Below are 23,006 nucleotides of genomic sequence, written 5' to 3' on the forward strand. Positions count from 1 at the left end.
CGAAGGGATAAAACCCTCAGCGAAGATTCAGGCCATCTCCGCTAGAGTGACAGTAATTGCCCCAAGCCATAGCCATGATGCCAAGGGTCGCCACTTTCCGGGGATATATTAATTAAAGAGCCATGAACTCACGGCAGCACGATCCATCGTTTCAAATGAAGCATCATCCACATGCAAGCGTTTGCCCACGTGGGCGCGTACAAGGACAAACCCCTGGTTAGTACGATATACTGTAATCTGGCATTATCGTTCTAAGGCGGTCATACTTGTTCCGGGGTGTTATGTCAAACTCCATATCTGGAGCAACACGCGTTACCTTATCTGAAGCCGAGATATGCCTTCGCGCCATCTGAGCTCAGATGACGATCCGTAGCTAACCTACCTGGGTAGTTGTAGTCAGCAAGGGGATTTCTTTTTTTTTAAACAATAGATATCCGCACAGTCCCGCTTCATGTGGTAATGAAGTTCACCGGGTTAGGTTTATGGATTGGCAAGGGATAATCTGGCCAATATACTGAGAGATGAGCAACAACTCGTCAGGGCTCGATGACCCTAAGACGGCTACATTGCACAATGTTGCGACATCTACCTATGCAGAAGCGCCCGAGTATGGCACTTTCCGAACACCTGGGCGCGATGACTACGACCCTGACGTGAACAATGATCTGGTCACGGTCACTGAGGACCGCGACCTCAAGCGTGGACTGGCCCAGCGTCACTTGTCCATGCTCGGCATTGCCGGAGCTATCGGAACCGGTCTCTTCCTTGGCCTCGGGAGTGCTGTTCAGACAGCAGGGCCTCTTGGTGCTTTGCTCGGCTACTTCACCGTCGGGCTTGTTGTATGCGCTGTGCAATTCGCGCTCGGCGAGGTGTCTGCTTTGTTAGTTCCCTGGATTCATTGGTTCTCCCCTTAGGCAGGATTTGGGCCTCATTGCTCCTCCATGATCTCAAAACACGAGCTGAGTTTTCTTTGAGAAATTACTGACTCCAGCGTGTGAACAGACTGCCTGTTACCGGTTCTTTCGTCAGGCATACTGAGTTTCTCGTGGATCCAGCTTTAGGCTTTGCCATTGGCTGGAATCTAGTGTACGGCAACCTGTTATCCATCCCATCCGAAATTACGGCTATCTGTGTGCTCTTTCAGTTCTGGACGGACTTAAGTCCGGCGATTTTCATAGTCATTTTCATCGTCTTGACTGTTGTTGTCGGGATAGCCTTCATTCGGGTGTACGGGGAGATTGAGTTCATATTTGCCATATTGAAGATTCTCCTCGTCGTCTTTTTGATCATTCTAGGATTGGTAATCGATTTGGGTGGCATTCCCGGCACACCGGCCATCGGAGGTAAATTCTGGCGAGACCCAGGGCCTTTCGTCGAGCATATTGCTACTGGAGACTGGGGCAAGTTCCTCGGCTACTGGAGTGTTATGACGGGCGCTGTGTTCTCCTTTGCCGGCGTTGAGTCCCTCGCTATGGCTGCCGCCGAGACCAAGAATCCCCGACGCGCTATACCTGCAGCCTGCAAGCGAGTATTCTTTAGAATCGTTATCTTTTACGTACTCGCCATCGTGGTAGTTGGCCTGCTAGTTGCGAGCAACGATGAGCGCCTTAATGACTCATCTAGCACTGCTGCACAAAGTCCGTTCGTCATTGCTGCTTCGGCAGCTGGTATTCCCGCGATCCCCTCCGTCGTCAATGCGATTGTGATCACATCAGCATGGTCATCATCTAATCAAGGTCTCCTCGCTGGAACACGTGTTCTATATGGCTTGGCCCTCAAGAAGCAGGCCCCGTCAATATTTCTACGCACAACATCGTGGGGCGTCCCATACGTTTGTGTGCTGTTCTTCGTGCCATTCATGTTTCTGAGCTTCTTGACCCTGTCAAATGCCGCGCTAACCGTATTCTTCTGGTTTGTGTCTTTGACCGCGGCTGGGGTGCTTGTTTCGTGGTCAGCGATTCTACTTAATCACATCAGACTAAAGTTGGCGATGAAGCAGCAAGGTATCCCGACAGAGTCGCTCCCGTGGCATAATTCATGGACCTGTAAGTTATTGTCCCCACTCTCTTATACCCCAATGCTGACATGCACATAGTGTATAGTTCTTACGCCGGACTTTTCATGTGTCTGCTTATCCTATTGACAGGTGGATACGAAGTTTTCACCACGGGAAACTGGGATGCACAGTCATTCGTGTCGTCGTACTTGTAAGTGAAGAGTGGTTACCATCGATTCTGATGAAGTAAACGTTCTAAATCAATTTAGGGACATTCCTCTGGTACTCGCAGCGTATCTGATATGGAAGCTGCTGAAAAAGACCAAGATAGTTTCTCTGTCTGATATTCCGCTGGAGGAAGCCTTCAAACAGGCTGAACAGGTCCCAGATGATGAACCACCCGTCAAGAAGAGAAGCAAAACACGTTGGTTTAGTTGGATTTGGGACTAGTTTCTCGTTCTCTTACATACATCCTTTTTTTAATCATCTTCTCCGATACCCTTTAATTAGCGTGGTAACTGAGTCATAGACCACCACATGCAATCAAGCTTGTTGGCATCCAATACCACAGTGCTTCAGTAGAAGATTCACTATTGTCGCCAGATCTCATACTCTTTACATTGGGCACATTGGCATTACTTACGTTCTTTATATAAAATATGTGGTTAAGTCTAAGAGCATAGAATCCCGGAGGGACGCCTCATATCCTCCATACGAAACGTGCGCAGATACCCAGTCACCGTATAATATGCGGGCCCTTTTGGGCTTAACGCAAGACTTAAGCATGAGTGGATGAAGCTAGGACTTTACCCGCGCCGAGCCGCGCTTGACGGTCTTATGGGGTTCGATCGGAATCTCAAACGGATCTACGTTATGAATCACATAGATATATCCGAATGACGAAAGAACACCTAATGCATCAGTAGCCCCGGGATAGCATCATAACACCGAAGCTTCAAGTGCGGGGCTAGATATCTCGCGACAATTCGGACTTAACTATCTATTTCCAAAATCCATATCACGTTGACTCAAGACCAGATTACTTTAGTTGCCTTGAGAGGGAGGAGTATAAATACACTGCTAGTCTACGCTCCATATCCTTCAGCATTGAGTGCATTTTCTCACATCTACTACATCTGTCCCATCTTATACCAACTTCAATCTCAGCACCAACCGTCGAACTAAATTTACAATCACAATGGCAGCAAAATTTCCTCAGCGCAAGCTTGGTGATGATTTGGTGAGCGCCATCGGCCTTGGGTGTATGGGCATGACGTTTGCCTATGCTTCCGGCGGCTTCAATGATGAGGAAGCGTACAAAGTCCTCACCCTGGCCGCGGACTCAGGCATGACTTTTTGGGATACTGCCGACATGTATGGGCCGTTCACGTAAGTCCCCATATATTTCAGTTCTATGCATAAACGCTCAGGCGTTATGGTGACATCGTCGGCCATCGGCTTGTACTAACAAATCGTGAATCTAGCAACGAAAAGCTGATCGGAAAGTGGTTCAAGGAGACCGGTCGCCGGAATGAGATCTTCCTGGCCACGAAATTCGCGAACAGGATAGTGGATGGTAACTGGGAGATTACGGGAGATCCCGCGTACGTGAAGGAGGCCTGCAATGCGAGCTTAGAGCGCCTGCAGACCGATCACATCGACTTGTATTACCAGCATCGCATAGACCCCAAGACGCCGATTGAGCACACAGTGCAGGCTATGGCCGAGCTCAAGAAAGAAGGCAAGATCCGCTATCTGGGACTTTCTGAATGCTCGGAACGAAGTCTGCGACGTGCGCATGCCGTGCACCCCATAACAGCGATTCAGATGGAGTACTCTCCCTTTGCGCTTCAAATCGAGTCAGAGCCGACAAATCTTCTGAAGGTTGCACGCGAACTGGGTGTCACAGTTGTCGCCTATTCGCCTCTTGGCCGTGGCTTCTTGACTGGTACTATCACCAGCAGGGACCAGCTCGACAAGGACGACAGACGCAGGATGATGCCCCGTTTTTCGGAGGAGAACTTCGCTGGCAATGTAGAGCTGGCACAACTCCTTGGTTCCATCGCGAAAGAGAAGGGAGCCACCCCTGGCCAGCTCTCTATCGCATGGTTACTTGCACAAGGCGATGGTAAGCCATACACTCCTATCCCTTGTACCATTGACACGTATATGTGCAGCAGTACTGACATGTATTGTAGACATCATCCCCATTCCGGGCACTAAGCGGGTCAAATACTTGGAAGAGAATATGAAGTCAGTGGACATCAAATTGACCAAAGAGGAAGACGCGAGGATCAGGCAAGCAATTGAGAGTGTTGGTGGCTCAAAGGGACAGCGCTATGCTCCTGATGCCTTGAGCGTGCTATTTGGTGACAGCCCTGAGCTATAAGGCACCTATCCAAAGTCGAGTATAGCAGATATCAGCATTGGAAGTGTGATGCGTTTCCTTCCTGCCTCTCTATATTCGCCACGAAGGGGGATCATATGTAGCAATATAACCCTTGGCCGTTGTAGGCTGATACAAAAATGCATAACCTTGCTAAATTCAACGTAAAAAGTATTTGCCTTGTTACGGTATACGATTTCCCGTTGGGATATCGACTCAGATCTTTATGACCGTACTTCTAAAGAGTACTGTATAGTGGGACGCATGGAAATTGTGGTTTAATGGCAGCTAATATACCAACGTCTATATATATATCTACTAGCATACAGTGTAAATCACTGCCTCAACGCCCGTTGTACCAGTTGTCAGTGTAATTAAGGGATGAATAGCACCATTCAGTGTGACGGGTCACTGCGTAACCTTAGTTTTGTGTACCCATTCTGTTAGCTCTCTCCCTCTCCCCTCTCCCCCTCAGTCGCATTCTCTCGCTCCCAACTTTTTTTTAGATGAGATACTTTCAAGCCTATAGATCAAAAGTCGGCATGTGCATCAAGTAACCCCTGCTCTTGGAATATGATGTGTGCAGATCAAGATCAGTTAAGATTTCCATTTTTCGAGTTTAGTCTTTAAATATCCTACGGAACCGACCCAGGCGTCCCGGTTAACAACATGCCTAGATATATGAGAGAGTGCTTCCTCATTCTCAATGCTATAGCAGCGGCTAATAAAAGGTATATATCTATTGGCTGACACATTCTCCACCTTTGGTCGACTGACATATTGGTCGACAGAGCTATACAAGGCCGCCGTAGTCGCCTTGAGCAGCTCCCCACCGAACTCAAACTGATAATCATCGGCTTCCTTCCCGATGGTGCATCAATCATAAATCTGTCGTTAAGCGGCCCCGATTTCTGTGCCGTGGTCTGCGCCCACGAAAAGAAGATCATCGAGGATGCCATGACCATTATTCCTCCTAGCCTCGTGTATCTGGCTGTTGCCAACTATATGATCTCTACCGCACCCTGGCACATCAACGAAAGGAAACAAAGAGGCTACGGCAGAGGTCTGAAACTGTCCGAAGCCTACGGCACCTCTGTCCTTGATTTCGTTGAACTATACCGGCTGCCTCAAGAGTTGACTCTAGAGAAGACGCACCCGGAAAATATGTCACTGATCCAAGCGGATATCTACTTGAAGACATACATGGCAGTTTCTTACTATGCGAAACTGTTATCGAAACAAGCCATGCTAGGAATTCCCGAAGGGATTGAATTTAACCGCGAAGTTACAAGCACAGTTCTGGCTCGTTATGAAAAGGCCCTCTACATCATGCAGCTCGTGTCTAGTTTGTTTTCTTGGCAGGGATCGGACCCGGAACAGTATGAGATGGTGGTCGCGTGGGGTGTTTTCTGGTTCTCGCTATTTCCCTGGGAAATCGAGCAGGTCTTTTGCGTACAGAGGCTCCTTGAGAGACACATTGGCAACTGTAAGTCTGAACCATCGATCTGGGGGCGCATGGTTGTTAATGGATATATCAGTGGCTAGTAAGCACCGCGTAGCACAACACGGATACGAACACTCGAACCCTCAGGAAAAGGTCTTCCTCTCGAAATTCGTGGTGCACATGGGCCCCCTTGCGCTCTGGCAAGCGGAAATGCGGACCCAAACCTCGATGTCATCCCGCGTTGAATTCTTTATGAAGTCCTTCAGACTCAACGAATTCTTGACTGAAGGGGTCGCTTTGCCGGGGTTCGGGGCTACAGTGACTTTGCCAAGGGCGATCCAACAGCTAGAATCACCTCGGAGAGATAAGATCGACCAAGGCCCCATGGAACTCTGGTATTATACGACGGTGGTGGCTTTGAGTCGAGCAACGCGGCATCGGGGCCCGGAGTTTTTCAACTCACAACGTGCTCTGATCTATTCTGCGTATATGCTCTGGGACCGCATGCAACCCGATTCGTATGCGATGCCCCCTCTAGAAGAAATGCAAGAATCGCTAGCACGCTTCATGCATCAGTTTGATCTTGTTCCTAGATTGCGTAAGTATTTCCCGAGTTCAGGGTCTTCTTTCATCGAAGAGTTGATGCCGCCCTTGTTTGCTATCATGATTTGATATCTCTAATGATTGAGAAATAATTCTATGAAAATACGCTTGATTATCCTTTAACTAACCTTGAGCGCTGCAGTCGTTATACGAAGACCTGCAGTATCAGATGCTCGATGGCTTTCCGATTGTCGATATCATAGCATGGACTATTCTTGCTGCTATAGCCGAGATCCAGAGATTCTTACGGAGGAAGCGGAACTAGACCGTTACAGACCAACGGTAATGATATGATAGAATGCATCATTGAGGGAAGATGGCTGTCTATTGTGAATTATGATATTATTGTAATGAGCGTGATGTTTCTTGTCTGTTAACAGATGGGGAATGGCTCATTACTGGGGATTGAGTTTCCTTTTTCCTACCCATTTAATCTAGACTCAACGCAACACTAAGAATCTCATAGTAAACTTGTTTTCTTCCTAGAGTAATCCATAACAAAGGGTGGATGTAAGAATACGAATTTGCCATTAGTAAACATCGGAGATCGTGCACGCATCGCATCATGGTAGCGGTAACGTTGGGAATCAACAAAATCTACATATTCAATATTTCGGTTTCATCTGTGATAATTACAAGGGGGCGCCATCGCTGACGGAAGTTGTTGTTACCAGAGTCTACTCTTCCAACATTCTCTTCAGAACTGCAGCAGGTGTCCATTTCGGCGCAGCGAGCTCCAGGAACTCCTTGCTAGTTGTCGAAGTCGAGCACAGCCCCTGCCATAGCGGCTCCGGAAAAGCCTTGAGGCTTAACATAGTTTGCTTTGCGTCTTGACTATAGTCGGCGATGGCGTCGGCCCAAGTCAAATCCTTAAAAATAACATTCTCGACCTTAGTATCAATATGCTTCTCAACTAGCTTCACGATTTGCTGGCCGGAAATGTCCTCAGGCCCGTTGACAACGTATTTGGCCTTGTTGTGAGGAGTGGGATCCTGTTGAACCAGCAGGTGGGCCACGAATACTCCAATGTCATAAGGATCGACGATGGCTACAGGCGCATCAGCTGATGCAACGAGCTTAAGAATGCCTTGTTTCCCGGTATTACGGTATTGCTTGATGAAGTCGGCAGTTGTCTGAAGGTAAGTCGGAGCGAAAGAATTGGGCTGAAGCGAAGTCCACTGGAGTCCTTCGAACTCAGGCGTGCCCAAGAGAGTTTCTATGGCCCAATGCGAACGGGCATAAAAGGGAACGGCATCTGGTCGAACGTTTGGCGTGTTCGTGGAGATCCGTACGACGTATTTGACGCCTGCCTGAAGCGCAGCGACGAGAAAGCCCGACTCTTCGATAAACTGGCTGAGCTGAGCCACCGGTGCAACGAAGGCCCTGACTACCTCGTTTTCACGGAGCCAGTTAGCAGTGACGTTGATCCAATTCTGCTCTATCACTTCGACGCCGGGGAGCTGAGCGAGCTTCTGTGCGATGGGGCCCTTTGGTGACCGTGTGAGAGCGGCGATCCGGTGACCCGATAAGGCACCTCCTTTCTCAAGTAAAATGGACAGCGTTTCCACAACATGCTGACCGGTGTTGCCGGTCGCGCCCGCCACGACGATGGTAGGAGCCATGACACCGAAACGAGACTGGAAATGATGTGAAGGTTGAACGATGTCCCTGCCCGTCGGACGGGGCACAGCATTCCTCAAATACGCTGCTCCCTTTCCGCCACTCCCGATCACATTATGGCTTATATGCAGCACTAGCTGCGTCGAGTTACTTTGGGCATAATTACAAATAAGTTCCCCTCACACTTTGGACGCATATTATAGCAATGAGGACGAGAATGTTTCCCAAGACGTGACGGAATGATGGAAATGAAATCCAAAATCGTCCCGAATACGTGATTTGCGATTTAGGCACTCGATCAGACGGTGCTTGAAGCTGAATGAATATGTTTGGAATTTACAGGTACCCTCAAAAGCTCAACGATTTCAAAAGGACTGAATGTGAATATCTAGTATCTTCATTGGCGGCGGTCTTCTATCACTGCTGCCTAGTTCGGTGCCTATCTCAGAATATAGTGTCCCGCACCTACGTACATATTATATAGGTTCAAGTTGAAATATTACTTGCCTTCCTAATTCCACTAGTTCAAGAGCGATTGATAATGGAATCGTAGCCAATCTCCCAACTCTTACGTGTCTATTGTTGAGGTGAATGGCTTACTCCCTGACATACATGTTACAGTGTTCAGACGATTCATATGTTTAGCCTGGAGATGAAAGAGACGCTGGAGACGCAAGGACTAAGTAAGTAAGGTATACCAGTCGGTAGCTTGGCAACGAGGGTATGGGTATTTCGGAATACAGGGATTTTGCGTGGCTTTTTCTCCTTACCTATGTAGTTGCCTGTTCACGTAGCTGTTGGCCAACTGATTCATTTGTTGACATTTTATATTCATGATGTTTAGGTTGTTTGTAAACGCCATACCATACCTCTTACACACACACACACACACACACACACACACAAAACCTTGACCCGCCGAGTGCGATTGTGAGGCAGCGGCACGGTGCACATCGAGGTATCCTTCCACCTGCATATACCTAACCAGACAGTCAGACTACTTAGCCAATTCAATTCAATTCAATCTAATTCAGTCCATGATGAGTGTTACAGCGACAATGTGACAATTCGGGTTTGGTGCCTTAAACACTTGTCCAAATCCCGAGATGGACTGCACTCATAGCCATGTACATAGGTACAGGCTGGATATAGGCTGGGTAGGTACTTTAGGTAGGTAGGTACCTAACAGCACCGATTAGCGGGGCAGATGGTTAGGTATGGGGCTAGGTATGGAGGGGAAGCTGCCAGCATCACCAGAAAGTGAGCAAGAGCAAGGTGAGGGATAGAGATAGAGGGGATTCAGCCCAGTCCAAACCTCCAAACCTCCAAACTCCAAAACTCGCTCGCTCTGGCACCAACGTCTCCACGCAGCCAGCGATCCCTTCGACTACAATGCCCATATATTTCCGACTTTAAGAAGATAGATCGCTGCTGTCGAGTCACATCATCCAACGCCCTCCTCACCCGCGTCGACCTGTACAAGCGTAAGTCTACTGCGCTTATCTCCTTGTCTCGAAATCCTGGCCGCTTCCTGCTCGGCCGTCTAATGCTATCTTGCCTCTTTGAATCTTCTTTTTTTCCCTTTTACATTCTAACGCAAACTACCACCAGGTCTTCCCTTCACCTGCGCCTCCGTTAACATTGCGATCCCATATTCCTGATAGCCAGAGCTTGAAGCCCCAACCACGTCATCACTCGAGCACCAAAGGTGCGGCATTCCCCAGCCATAATAGACCTACCACACACTCGCTATACGGCTCAATATATGTCGCTTGTTATGTTTGCTTCTTGAGCTAACTACGATGCCTCAGTGAATCCTTGCTTCAACCGTTATACCTCATCGTCTGCGCCGATTACCCGCAATCTGTTTGCCACAGATCAAACGCCATGGCTTCGTCTGCAATCAATAATCCTAACCCCCAAACCATCGGCGCTCTACTGTCGAGGCTTAGCGATGCCGACCCCGATTTTCGCTTCATGTCATTGAACGACCTTCATCAGATCCTGACCAAGCCGAAGTCCGATTTTCTGACCCACGATTATAACACTTCATCCCGAATCGTGGATGCTGTTGTCAAAGCCCTCGATGATCAAAATGGCGAGGTCCAAAACTTGGCTGTCAGATGGTAGGATGCATATTCATACACACAGAACATGCTTTTATGTTCTACCACTGTTCAGAGAACGTTTGGCTAATGACAGCGGTGTAGCATCGGTCCCTTGGCAGCTAAAATTCCAATATCCGTCATTACCCCCATGCTTGAGAAGCTGACCTCGGTGGAGATCAAGAACTCGGTAGACAACTCCCTCCCATCTCTCGCTCTTCGTAGCGCAATATCTTCACTTCAGAAACCAATCCCCGGTATTTCACCGTCTCGAGAAGTCCTTGATACCTACAATATTATTAGCCATGTGCTCATACCACGTATTCTCGGCATTTCTGGTCCTGGCGCTCCTCATTCGGACGGTCGCGGTCTGCTCGATAAATCCGATCCGAGTCCTGAGGCCGTCGACGTTTTAATCGAGGTCGTTCGATGCTTTGGTCCACTTCTACAAGCATTGGAGGTTGAGAAGCTGCAAGACGTAGTCATCAAAGTTCTAGAGCGCCCCACAACGCCATCGCCAGTCAAGAAGAGGGCGGTTGTTGCCCTCGCTGTTTTGGCGCCCTTCTTGACAGAAGATGTCCTCAATGCTTTCATCGCTAAGATCGAGAAGGCCATGAAGCAACCTCAAATCAACCCCGTTATGCTTCGTTTATACATGACCATCCTAGGCTCTCTGGCCAGGGCTATACCCCATCAGTTTGGTACACACCTTCAAGAAATAGTACCCCCTGTGATTTCCACTCTTAGCCAAGAGCAGTATCAGAAATATGTAGATGAGGTAAGTTCCGGCGACGGTCACGACGCCGAATTCAACGAAGTTCGAGAAGTTGCTTTAGTCGCGCTTGAATCCTTCATTGCATCTTGTGGCGTTCAGATGCGACCCTTTACAGATGAAGTTATCTCTTCCTGTTTGCGATACCTCAGATTTGACCCCAACTATGCCAATGACGAAGATGAGGACATGGAGGAAGATGAGGAAGGTGATGATGAAGAGCTAGACGAAGACGACGAATATGAGGAGGACAACGATTTTGACGATGATGACGACGCCAGTTGGAAAGTCCGTAGATGCGCGGCAAAGGCCCTTTATACCCTGATTTCCACTCGCAGTACTGATCTACTAGACAACGGGACCTTGTACCGGGACTTGGCCAACCCTCTCGTTCGCCGTTTCGATGAAAGGGAAGAGAGCGTTCGTTTAGAAATTATCTCCGCTACATCCTTGTTAATTCGCAAAACTGGCGAAGGCGTCATTCACTCGGTAACCATGGACGATGAAATTTTGCAATCTCTCCCAGACATTAGGAAGCGGAGGAGGCAGAGCAGCGGTGCAGTTTGGCAAGGCCACAAGGCTCCCTATATGGGCACTCCAGGCCTTATATCACCGACTCAGGAATCCCTCCCCCAGACGGGCCCCAGGGCAGACCTCTCGAGGCTAATTCCACAACTAGTCAAATCATCGACGAAGCTGCTTAAGGGGAAGCAGATTGCTACGAAACAAGCAGTGATTGGCCTATTAGATGACCTGATTGCGGTTCAAAATGGTGGCCTTTCTGACTACTTCGATCAAGTAATGCAACCAGTGATTGATGTTACGAAGGGAGCTGTAGGCAACGCTGGCGCAACTTCTACAGCTTTGACAGGTGGTGCTGCTTCAGCTACTGCTACAACTCTACGCATGGCAGTCCTCCGATTCACGAGCGACGTTGCTAAAACACATTCTTCCAGCCTATTCCAACTGTATCTAGCAAATATTGTGGCTGGTGTTGTTTCTGCCGTCAACGACAAGTTTTACAAGATCTCTAGCGAGGCTATCAGAACGGCCGAAGAACTTGTCAAAGCAATAACGCCTCCGCGAGCTAAGCTCACTACGCAGAAATATAAGCCTGAATTGCTCAAACTCTACGATATTATTATCGATCGTACTTCTACGAACGATGTAGATACAGAAGTGAGACAGAGAGCTATACAAGCTCTTGGCACTTTGATTGCGAGGACTTCTACTCCAGATGGACTGAGCCTCTTGTCATCTGAGAAGCGACAAGCTGGGTTAGATCTATTGCTCGAAAGAATGCGTAACGAAACAACCCGGCTTCATGCCGTGCGGGCAATCGACAACGTTGCAATCTTCTCCTCAGCTCCAGGCAGTCTCGATGGTAGCTGGATCCAAGCTGTAACATTGGAACTCTGTGGTCAATTACGGAAAGCCAATCGGGCCCTCAGAGGCTCTAGTGTACAAGCTCTTCAGCACATGGTCATGTCTCCAGCAACAAAGGGAAATCTCTCGGCGGATACGATTAGTGGTATTGTGACAGCGATACAGCCCGTTGTCATTGCCAATGACACGCTTCTCTTGAGCCCGGCCCTACTTACCATGTCGCAGCTCCAGCTTGAGAACCCCAACCTAGCTGCCTCGCAAGATTTTGTGAACGCGCTCTGCGACTTGATCAAGAAGAATATATCTGGCAGTATACTAGAGTCGCTCGTTATTCTTGTAACAAATATAGGGCACACCGGAATGGGTGAACGACTGATGAGAGGCGTTCTCTCTGTAGGTGTGGGTGGCGATCCTGCGGTTCTCGGAAAAGTCGTGGGTGCTCTGTTTGTCGCGAGCGGCGGTAATGCTGGTGTCACCATCGACAGCTTCATCGACGAGCTCAAAATGGCGAGTAGGTTATCGCCACCGGACACTGAACGTCAGAGCCTTGCATTAGCCATCCTCGGAGAGATTGGTCTCCGATTGGGTTCCAAATCTCCCTTGGACCCGAATATTTTCTTGGGTCAATTCGGCAATGAGCCTGACAAAGTCTCTGTCTCAGCTGCCGTCGCTTTGGGCAGGGCCGGAGCAGGTAATGTTTCTCGCTACCTGCCCGTCATTTTGAACGCAACCACGCAGGAAGGAAGCCATCAATACCTTCTTTTACAGTCTATTCGCGAGGTGCTTCACCAAATCGTTACTTCATCCACAGACATCAGTGCCTATGAACGTGATATTTGGGACATTCTTTTTAGTTCATCGCTCGCAGAAGATAACAAAGCTATCTGTGCAGAGTGCATTGGTCGCCTAGCTATATTAAAGCCAAAGACTTATATCCCCAAGCTCCAAGTAAGAACCTTAAGAATCTTATACTTGCTATATAACGGTGCTAACTACTGTAGGAGCTTCTTACAAGCTCATTAGAAGGTTATAGAGCTGTTGCTGTCCAGGCTCTCAGATACACCTTACCCGATAGTGACGAAACTTTTGACACAGAGCTCAAGTCGGTACTAGTGGATATGCTACTGACAGTACTAAAAGATGCCAATCTAGAAATTCGGCGCCTTGGCATGACAACACTGAACTCAGCTACTCACAACAAGCCCGAATTGATATTACCGCATTTGGGTGAATTGATACCTTTTGTCATGACTGAATCCATTATTAAAAAGGAGCTTATTCGCGAGGTACAAATGGGTCCCTTCAAGCACACAGTTGATGATGGGCTTGAAGCTCGCAAGGTAAGCATATCCGTTTGATCATATTTCTTTCCGTCGTAAGCTAAGTAATGTTTTACAGAGTGCGTATGAGACCCTGTACTCGCTCATGGAGACATCGTTCTCTCGTGTCAGCTCTCCTGAATTCTACGACCGTATAATCGCAGGTCTCGATGATGACAACGACATCAGAGCATTATGTAATCTCATGCTTGGCAAACTGATTGTTATCGATCCTGATGAGACAACTCGCCGGCTTGATACCATCGCCCAGTGCTACCGTAAGACTTTATCGACGAAGCTCAAGGACAATGCCGTCAAACAAGAACATGAGAAGCAAGAAGAGGCCAACAAGAGTGTGCTGCGAGTCTCCCTGCTTCTCGCAGAGAAGACGAAGACTACACTACCAGGCCCAAATAATGGACCTGCGAATGCATCGGCTCAGATACAGTCCCAGAACCCTATTTGGCAGCAATATTGGGAATGGGTCAACAAGGATTTTGACCGCAATTTGAAGAGTCTGCGCGAAGAGGTCAAGGAATCGTGATCCAACCCAGAAGAGCCTGCCATCTTCAGTGATTTCGTTCGCTGAATGGATCAGCACAAGTATTGAACGCCAAAAGCTTCATTAATAGCGCGGTTAATAAAATGAATCCTCCGACGGGCACCTTTACCTGATCATAAGATGCGTCGGAATGTATATATAGCCTGGAAAGATTGGTTCACCGGCATAGTGGCTCATATATGAGACACGTCCGGCAGTCGCCTCACGACACCAGCGAAGGCAGCAAGAAGGTGTATCGGAAACCATATAGGCTCTGACTATACTCTATTTTGATGATATTAAGGCCGAATGTCGCATTTGAGGCTGGAAGAGAGATTAGTGCAAAGTTCACGTTAGTAAACAAGCCAGTTCTCGATTCCAGGCCCACCAACAATGTAGAAATTTCGTGAAGGTTTTCATGGACCCGTGCAAAGTACAATAGGCTAACTAACCAGGTTAAAATGCCACGCTTGTGCGCTGATTCTGTGATGGACTGTGTAGTATTTCTGACTGGACTTTATAGGATTGAGCTCTGTGATCGATCCGTGTTTGTAGACGTCACCTGCGATTAAGGGATTGGCGCCTGAATGCTAGATTGATTGCTCAATCTGTTCGTGGAAATTGACTGCATGGATCAACTTGATGTATACTTTCTCGTGACCTAGTACTTGGACTCGATGCCCTAGCATACCTACCTAGTTGTATAGGCGAGCAACTTGCGAACGGTCAATCGGCTTAGATGGATGGTGAGATGGGGATGGATGTCTATACACTGGATCGAATACTGTCATGATGAATACTGTGAAGAGTTATGCGATTTTTTCTTTGGTTGCTGTACATAGAAAATGAGCTATTGTTGTCGTTGTAGCTAGCTAGGTATGCTTTGAAAATTGAATCCCGACATACTTAATGCCATGCCCTTCATGAATGAGTGAATGGATGGATGACGTGAGACCTGAATTGAACGAATTTCGCAAATTTGACCCCAGCTTGGAGAGTCCTGGCTCTCCGAGCTTACCTAACCTAATAGACCTTCCTTCTTATCTTGTTTTCAAATGATCGACTTTTACTTCAATGGCTTAATCTCTTAAGGAATGTGCATTCTTGATTACCAATTTTCTCCCGTAGGGTTAGCCAGTGTACCTAGATTCCTCCCATTTTGACATTCTGCATAATCAAGCAACACTGCTGATCTATCTACCTAGTAAGCTAGCTACTGAAGTACTAACTACCTAGTTAGGCGTTGACGCAAGGCTTGTCGCAGTGCGCAATGTAGTTGGTCGTGGCATTGTTCAGACAAGTGCCGCTGCAGGCGCACATGAGCTGCACGGTGGACGGCTGGTCCTCCATGCAGACGAAGACGGCCTGGTCGGGCTTCGTCTTGCGCTTGTTGCCGCCGCCCGCGCAGAGCTCGGGGAGCCCGGCGCAGTACGACTTGTCGATGTCCGAGGGGGAGAAATCTGGCGGCCGGCCCGTGTTTTAGCTATGCTGGCTTGATGAAGAGGAAGGGTGTAGTGTGGGATGGGGGAGGAAAGGGAATGGGAAAGGGTATGGGAAGACGTACTGTGTCCGACTCCTGTCAACATGTACCCGCAGTACGTGAACCCCTTGCCACACTTGGCTCCGCTGGACGGGCCGCCTGAAGCGGGTGTTGGCGACGCCGTCTTTGGAAGAGAGGATGCCTGTGGCGGGAGAGAGAGGGCGCCGGATGCTGGGACGGGAACGGCGGTTGGGATCGAAGCTGTTGCGCCTGCTGCGGAGGACTGCTCCCACGGCACTGGGGGGGCTGATAGGGGAACCGGAGACGGAGCTGAGAGGGGCTTGGGCGAGGGGGATGCTGCGTCTGCTGTGACGGTCACGATCACCTGGCGAGGCTCTTTGCAGGCTGAGAGGACGCCGGTGATGAAGGCGAGGGATAGGAGGTTTTGGAGATGCATGGTGGGCTGGCTTGATCTGTGATGGGGGTATTGAAGCTAGGAATGAATATGATGAGTTCGGGGTTCTAGGGATATGTTGGAATTCTGCTTGAGCTTGACTCTGTTGCCTTTGACGGTTTTATATGATTCCCTTCTTGAGACTTAGACGGTGTTGTGTAGCCCAGAATACACATATCTGGCTTGCTAAGCATTGGTCGATGAACAATAATCGACGCGTCTTCGTGTCATTCTCGTACGAAGCACACGGGAGCTGATTGCGCAGCATGAGCCCATGGCTTTCCCTTCTCGAGCGCTTTCGGTAGATCGAACATCCAATAGGAACTAACCGGTGATGTTGCCGGGTCCCAAAGCATCGACGACATGACGGTTGTTGGTAACCAAGTCGATTGATCTACTCGTTGCTCGTTGCTGCAGTCATCGTGTCATGACAGCGCTTCACTGAGATGTTGCCTTTGTATCATAGCAAGGCAACACCATCGTGTCTCTGACGACTCATTTTCAGCCTGGAGACTTGAGAATATGATTCACAACGATCCCCATGTCGACCATAGAGGCATAGATGTCAAATCCTTATGCTACTGATGACGCGATCTCCCATTGAGACGCGGACCAATAATGCGGTGATCTCTCTTTTCGACGACTACATCTGTTAAACATATCCAGCACTATGATCACCAACTTCGGAACCATGCATGAAGAGATAGAACCAGAAAGGTATGTGTGTATACCGAAGTGTTACTCTTGAACAGATACTCGACAGCTTAGTACCTGGTGATACCATCGATACTCTTTCTACGATCTATTGTGTAGCGTCGTGTGTGAGGCAGTGTCACCTGTACTTGACGTATCTGCCACATTCGTGTTCATGAGCTTTTAGTGACATGTGAATAAGACATTTGGCGGGAAATAGGAGAAAGCTTGCGATGTGCTGTGGAAAGTCGTGGCGCTCGATGTTTATATTGTATATTTTACTTTATATTTTAGTTAATAGGTGCGATTGACAAAGCTTTCGTAAAAGTAGATTCACCGTCAACAGAAACAAGTTAAGACGTGATGTTCAGTGTGCTATAAGTTGATATGAATTAAGCAAAGAGAATAATTTGGAGGAGAGGGCGAATAGGGGTAGTAGACAGATAGATGTACTGCAGGGTAGCCGCGATGGAGAAGGGGCAGAAGGGGCGGATTTGCCCCGCGATTCATTCTCTGCCCCGCTAAAAGCTCTCAACTCAAGGAGGGACCGGCCGACTTTCGCTTCTGGATTGCCTTCGTCTCACCTCTGCTTCTTTTTTCTTCTTCCATGTAACAATTCCTCCCGAGTCCTGTCCCCTCGTCGCACATCCACGGCAGAGAGAACGTGTGACCGCAAGCAATCGATCATTCGCCCCGACCAACCAACGACTGTGCTCACTTTTCCCCCGCGCCCGATCTTCCCCGACTCTCTCCATCTCTCTCTCTCTGTGACGGTTCGCCCTCCACCCCTTCACATCACTCACCATGTCCACCTCGGCTACGCAGCCTGTCATAACGCCCTCGGGCGGGAACACACAGAGGCCAGTCGTGCGCGTCGGCTCGCGGAAATCGGCACTCGCAATGCTCCAGGCCGAATGGGTCGTCGCGTCGCTCAAGAAGCTGCACCCAGACGTCGACTTCGAGGTCCGCGGGATGCTGTCGACAGCAGACAAGGACAAGATCACGGCGCTGTACAAGTTCGGCGGCAAGGGACTATGGACGAACGAGCTCGAGGCCGCGCTCCTCGCCAACGAGCTCGACATGATCGTGCACTGCGCCAAAGACATGCCCACGTCCGTACCTGAGGGGTGCACGCTCGCGTGCTTCACGGAGCGCGAGGACCCGCGCGACGTCGTGGTCGTGAAGAAGGGGCTCGAGGAGAAATACAAGACGCTCGCGAACCTCCCCGATGGTGCTGTCGTGGGGACGAGCAGCGTGCGCCGCATGGCGCAGATCAGGAGGCGCTACCCGAGACTCCGCTTCCAGGACATGCGCGGCAACATCGACACGCGGCTGCAGAAGCTCGACGCCGCGGACAGCGAGTACTCTGTTCTCATCCTCGCCGCGGCCGGCCTGCACCGCACGAGCAGACACGCGCGCATCGCGCAGTATCTGGACCGAGACACGGAGGGAGGCGGCATGTTATACGCTGTCGGACAAGGCGGGCTGGCGCTCGAGACGCGCGCGGACGATACCCGGACGCTGGAGTTGCTGCGGCCTTTTGAAGACGAGAAGACGATGTTGGCGATCGAGACGGAGCGGAGCATCATGCGCACGCTCGAGGGCGGGTGCAGTATCCCGATCGGTGTCGAGACGGCGTGGCTGGAAGGGGATAAGTTGCGGCTTACTGGGTGCGTGGTTAGTATCGAGGGCACCGAGGCCGCGGATGCCGAGAGCGTCGAGGAGGTGACTACAAGGGAACAGGCCGTTGCGTTCGGCAAGAGGGTTGCGCAGATGCTGGTGGACAATGGCGCGCAGAGCATCCTCGACGTCATCAATGCGGACCGCGAGGCGAGTAGGGATAAGGCGGAGCCGTGGGTACCTGCGTGAAAATACGTTGAAATACAAATAAATAGGCGTGGACGACATGAATAGCGCGCATACTCGTGTATATATATGCATAAGAGGCATACGGACAGACGCAAATCGCACGATAATGATGATGAAACTACGACGGGATATAGAAGGGAGGGACGATGGCATTGTTTCACAGGTATAAGGGACATAAGATGCCGAAATCAAATCAAGCAGGTTTGGGAATGTTGTAGTAGTTGCTGTTCGCGAGAAAAGAAGGCAATATGCTTCGCCTCATTTCTGCAGATATGATTGCTTATTGCGCAAGCTTTCTTCAGATGATTATCTCAGAAAAAAAAACTAAAAAAAAACTAGAATAAATAAATAAATCCACTCTGCAGCAATGCCTATGATACAAGGTGTTGAGCCCGTTTCTCTGTCTTTCTTTTTTTTTCGCGAAAAAAAAAAAATTCTCATCATCTTACTTCTCTGTTGAAACACCGTTTCCTTTGCTGGTTTCCTATGCCGGCCCCCCGTATGTATATGTTCTAAAAAAAAAAAAAACGAACCATGAAACAAATGCAATCCAGCACTCTTCCATCTCTCTGCCGTCACCTAGTTATCGTCTCGTGGCTTCCACCCCGATAGGCGCGAACGATCTAATGCTCCTCGGACCCCGTAAAGTCCTTATACTCGTTCAGATCCATCAGGGCCTCGAAGTCCTTCCGGCCTTGCTCCGAGACGGTGACCTTGGCGATCCACCCGCCGCCGTGCGAGTCGTCCTCGGGCACCTCGTTGATGGTGCCGGGCTTCTCCTCGAGCAGCCCGTTGGCGTGCGTCACGGTGCACGAGATGGGGCTGTTGATGTCGGCGGCGCTCTTGACGGACTCCACGGCGCCCAGCGTGTCGCCCGCCAGGAGCTCCTTGCCTTCCTCGGGGAGCTCGACGTACACCACGTCGCCCAGCTCCTGGGCCGCGTACTCGGAGATGCCGATCACGCCCGTGGTCTGGTCCGCGTTGAGATCTACCCACTCGTGGTCCTTGGTGTATTTGCGGATGTCTCCTGTTTGAAGGGGAGAATAGGGTGTGGTTAGTCTATGATGTTTACGCTCAGGTTATATACTATCAATATTCTTGGTATTTTTTTTCTTTATTGTTTCTTTTCTTTCTCTGGCATCAAGTTTGTCTCAAGAGAGTCTTCGTTTGCCGAGATAGATAGTTGAAAAAAAAGAGACGGATGGATTGGCTGGAGGATAAAAGGTGCAATGCGACATCGGAGGGCTTACTTATCGGTGAGGCAGAGAAAGCTCGGAGGCCAGTGGCTTGCCAATTAGGTCGGACGCGGGGAGTCTGGGGGACACGAGACAGCGTCGAGGGCCGGACTGCCCGTAGGCATCGCGCAATTGAGGCCATGGTTCGGTGAGAGAGGTGAGTTGTGGTGGTCGGGGGCGGACTGGGCGAAGTGGGCGAAGGGGGAGTTGAGTCGGTGGTATGATTTCACGTGGGATCGAACGAAGCTTGAGAAATGCTGGCTGCGAAAGTTGATATCATACCTAGCTGGGGTTTGATTCGGCTGACAGGGGGTTGTATACCGAGTTCTCCCGGATAAGAAGCTACACTGTGTTGCCTCTGCTTGGGAATACCTGTTGTTACAGTGCGAATTATGGTAGCCACATGCTTTGCTCTGATGATAAGACATGAACCAATCATAGCTAAGGAATTTACCCCTCGTTATGGCAGGTAGTGGGGTTGTTTAGCGGAGAATTGTAACGCGCTCGGAAGGTATACCGAACCCTAGTTGGAGATATAATGTACCGGTAGTCTAGCACGATCGATATGAGGAATTACTTGCTCCTTCAGACGCTTTCCTAAGGCTGCTGTAACTTCATACCGCGGACGAACATCAGGTTTAGGAGATGGATCGCTCATCCGTTGAATATGGCCATTAGAAGGATGTGGGAATGAAATAGATGGTTCAGTTGGTATATCAGAAACCTAACTGGTCTCAACACCAGGGCATTACTTTCAAAAGAGCTCCAACATTACCCAAATCATCATTCAAAGACCCTCCTCTTTCAAAAGGGCATTGAAGCCTCCGTGAAGCGCATCCATAACCGAGACATCCACCTTATTCTCTGCGAACGCAGCTATAAGCTGTTCGAGATCCAAGCCGCGACCTTTTCCCGCACGCTCCCATACTTCTTCCACAACCTTGAACACGATCTGGGTTCGACACTTCGGGTCATCTGCCGCGATTGATAGATTGTCTGTGATCAGTGACATTCGACAGAGGTCAGCAGCACAGTCGCTCTCATTCTGGCCTTTCGCAATGGCGTCTTTGTACACCCGTCGATAGTAGGTGAGGCTCGACGGCGAGTCTTCCCACGTGCCGCTTGGCTCAACTCCTTGGTCTATTGGTTCCTGATATCCGTACATCAGGGGATCCCAGTCGCACGTCAGCCACGCGGGGTATCTCATGTTGCCAATGGTATGAGGGACGGCTACGACGCCGTCCCAGTCAATTATGCCCTGGAGCTCGCCATCTTCCGAGACGATGAAGTTCTGAATGTCGAAATCGGGATGGGTGAGAACGAAACGATCTGATCTGTTAGGCTCGGGGATCCAGCTGATCAGTTGAAGCAAGATTGCATTGATGCCTTGTTGGTATGAGTTCTGGGTAGGGTGGAGGTTTAGCATGAAGGTATAGTACGACTTTGGGTCACTGAATGCTGCGTGGTTCGCATATATAGGGTCATCAGCGGGATCACCATGGATGAACATACGATCAAGTCCTGCTGTGTGGTCAACTCGTCGCGTCTGACCAGTGCCTGAAGGGGATCCGTCATTTGCAAAAACAAGACTGCCACTGGTCGGAAACGAGAACTTGCCGAGCTGGATCATTGCAGAGGCGATACTCTCGAGGGCACGGGTTCGTTGGGCGCGGTTCACTTCTAGATCAACGGCCTTTTTCTGGTGTCCAAACCAGACGTCATGCAGCGGTACACCGGATATGAACGACATAAGAATATACGGGCATCGGAGAACATTCTGAGTCGTTGATGAGAAATCGAAGACCTCCGGTAAGGGAATGGTGGTCTCACGTTTCAGGAGCTGCATCGTCTTAGCCTCGGCAACCAAGGACGACGCGGAGACGTCATCCCATTTCTCTGGCGTTCCGTTGATGTGGATCTTGACCAGCCAGCAGAGACCAGTGGGGAAGGTCAACGGAAAGAGGACATTGTAGGAACCATACATGGGTTCACCGACAACGGGCTCTGTACCCGCGGAATCGAGCTGTGGGTGGATTCGTTGGAAGACGTCCTGACCCAGAAAAGGGAGCTGCGTTTTATCGAGCACCGAAAGGACCCCAGCGAACGCCTCAGCGTCTTCATCTTCCTCGACGTTCTCCGGTGCAGGCGAATGCTCACTGCCGAGCGGTTGTGCCATTTTGTTTGTGTCTAGTGTGATGCGGGTTTAGGTGAATGATGGATGATTAGGTAGGTCCTTGAACTGTCCTAGTGCCCTATAGAGAGTGTAGGCGCGTAGGGTGTCGATCTGATAACGTCGTTTCTATCTTTTGCAGACGGCGTAGCGGTTTAGTACTACATGCCTATTCTCTATTCTGCTCCGAGACACAGACAGAAGCCAGGTTGTATGGAAGTGAGAATCTCACAGAACTTTGCATACTTTGCATATTCTGTGTGCGTCCATGGAGACTGAGGACACTGGTAGGTATGGTTAGGTTACCTAGCAAACTGAGCTCCTGCCAAGACCACCAAGCAAGAACGAACATCCAATCAGAATAGCAAGACCGGGTGGAAGATGATGTGCCACAACCGCATCCCGTGATATTGAGGGAGCAATTGCACGTTATTCTTAATGATGAAATGATCACTTTCACTGTATTTGAAGGCACACGATGTGAAATAATAACGTCAGATAAAAGCCTGGTCACCCATGGTTATGCCAGTGTCACGATTATGATATCACTGTTTTGGTACAGTCGTTATAACCAGCCTCCCTAGCCGCCGAGGTCCGTCAACATGTCTCATATACGCGGGGTTTGTACGGCCTCACTTCCGCTTGTTTGTTAATAATGGGGTTAGCTGTAGCTGTAGGCGAACTGCATATTCACCCGTACGCGCGTGTAACAATTGGCATGATGATGATAGCAAGGCTAGTATTTCATGGTACTGAAGTTAGAGAAATCGAGGTGCTCAAGTCCTATTTCCACAGTGCTAAGAGTGCTATAACTCTGTCAGTTGTAGACTACAACTTGTAGTCTATTGGTTTTCTCATTATTATTGCGCAAAAGGGGAGGTTGTTAATTATCTAGCTAGTTTGCACTTATTGTAACCCTCGATCCGTGGTAAT

General features: G+C 49.4%; 9 protein-coding genes across 9 annotated transcripts; 5 read left to right on the top strand and 4 right to left on the bottom strand.

Annotated features, from left to right (window-relative positions):
- The first annotated feature begins 205 nt into the window (after positions 1-205).
- On the top strand, positions 206-2,820 carry F5B22DRAFT_111083 (amino acid permease/ SLC12A domain-containing protein). The gene is made up of 4 exons (XM_047968776.1): positions 206-880; positions 1,003-2,045; positions 2,096-2,207; positions 2,266-2,820. Exons 1-4 carry the CDS (start codon positions 522-524, stop codon positions 2,444-2,446), a joined length of 1,695 nt encoding a protein of 564 aa, XP_047831708.1. The 5' UTR covers positions 206-521; the 3' UTR covers positions 2,447-2,820.
- A 374-nt stretch (positions 2,821-3,194) lies between these two features.
- Positions 3,195-4,385, top strand: F5B22DRAFT_635834 (aldo-keto reductase; the record flags this gene model as incomplete). Its single annotated transcript, XM_047977202.1, has 3 exons — positions 3,195-3,385; positions 3,481-4,124; positions 4,195-4,385. The coding sequence occupies 3 exons, from the start codon at positions 3,195-3,197 to the stop codon at positions 4,383-4,385; spliced, it is 1,026 nt and encodes a 341-aa protein (XP_047831709.1).
- Positions 4,386-5,051: 666 nt separating this feature from the next.
- F5B22DRAFT_645784 (uncharacterized protein) lies at positions 5,052-6,694 on the top strand (the record flags this gene model as incomplete). Its single annotated transcript, XM_047978635.1, has 4 exons — positions 5,052-5,113; positions 5,174-5,868; positions 5,921-6,411; positions 6,572-6,694. The coding sequence occupies 4 exons, from the start codon at positions 5,052-5,054 to the stop codon at positions 6,692-6,694; spliced, it is 1,371 nt and encodes a 456-aa protein (XP_047831710.1).
- A 221-nt stretch (positions 6,695-6,915) lies between these two features.
- Positions 6,916-8,488, bottom strand: F5B22DRAFT_111135 (uncharacterized protein). Its single transcript, XM_047968777.1, has one exon. The coding sequence runs from the start codon at positions 8,049-8,051 to the stop codon at positions 7,107-7,109; it is 945 nt and encodes a 314-aa protein (XP_047831711.1). The 5' UTR covers positions 8,052-8,488; the 3' UTR covers positions 6,916-7,106.
- An 878-nt stretch (positions 8,489-9,366) lies between these two features.
- On the top strand, positions 9,367-14,820 carry F5B22DRAFT_111151 (armadillo-type protein). Its single transcript, XM_047968778.1, has 6 exons — positions 9,367-9,533; positions 9,661-9,757; positions 9,861-10,175; positions 10,260-13,260; positions 13,314-13,652; positions 13,711-14,820. Exons 3-6 carry the CDS (start codon positions 9,937-9,939, stop codon positions 14,173-14,175), a joined length of 4,044 nt encoding a protein of 1,347 aa, XP_047831712.1. The 5' UTR covers positions 9,367-9,533; positions 9,661-9,757; positions 9,861-9,936; the 3' UTR covers positions 14,176-14,820.
- Positions 14,821-15,408: 588 nt separating this feature from the next.
- F5B22DRAFT_645787 (uncharacterized protein) lies at positions 15,409-16,109 on the bottom strand (the record flags this gene model as incomplete). The annotated part of the gene is made up of 2 exons (XM_047978636.1): positions 15,409-15,632; positions 15,737-16,109. The coding sequence occupies 2 exons, from the start codon at positions 16,107-16,109 to the stop codon at positions 15,409-15,411; spliced, it is 597 nt and encodes a 198-aa protein (XP_047831713.1).
- Positions 16,110-17,336: 1,227 nt separating this feature from the next.
- Positions 17,337-19,128, top strand: F5B22DRAFT_603502 (porphobilinogen deaminase). The gene has a single exon (XM_047974750.1). The coding sequence runs from the start codon at positions 17,604-17,606 to the stop codon at positions 18,666-18,668; it is 1,065 nt and encodes a 354-aa protein (XP_047831714.1). The 5' UTR covers positions 17,337-17,603; the 3' UTR covers positions 18,669-19,128.
- Positions 18,980-20,358, bottom strand: F5B22DRAFT_111232 (glycine cleavage system H protein). Its single transcript, XM_047968779.1, has 2 exons — positions 19,919-20,358; positions 18,980-19,695 (listed from the first exon to the last, which is right to left on the bottom strand). The coding sequence occupies exons 1-2, from the start codon at positions 20,043-20,045 to the stop codon at positions 19,292-19,294; spliced, it is 531 nt and encodes a 176-aa protein (XP_047831715.1). The 5' UTR covers positions 20,046-20,358; the 3' UTR covers positions 18,980-19,291.
- Positions 20,359-20,448: 90 nt separating this feature from the next.
- On the bottom strand, positions 20,449-22,716 carry F5B22DRAFT_603507 (uncharacterized protein). The gene is made up of 2 exons (XM_047974751.1): positions 22,216-22,716; positions 20,449-22,129 (listed from the first exon to the last, which is right to left on the bottom strand). Exon 2 carries the CDS (start codon positions 22,077-22,079, stop codon positions 20,691-20,693), a length of 1,389 nt encoding a protein of 462 aa, XP_047831716.1. The 5' UTR covers positions 22,080-22,129; positions 22,216-22,716; the 3' UTR covers positions 20,449-20,690.
- Between the last annotated feature and the right edge of the window lie 290 nt (positions 22,717-23,006).

The sequence above is a fragment of the Xylaria bambusicola genome (genome assembly GCF_022495145.1).
Source record: "Xylaria bambusicola strain CBS 139988 unplaced genomic scaffold F5B22scaffold_16, whole genome shotgun sequence".
Classification (NCBI taxonomy): Eukaryota; Fungi; Ascomycota; class Sordariomycetes; order Xylariales; family Xylariaceae; genus Xylaria; species Xylaria bambusicola.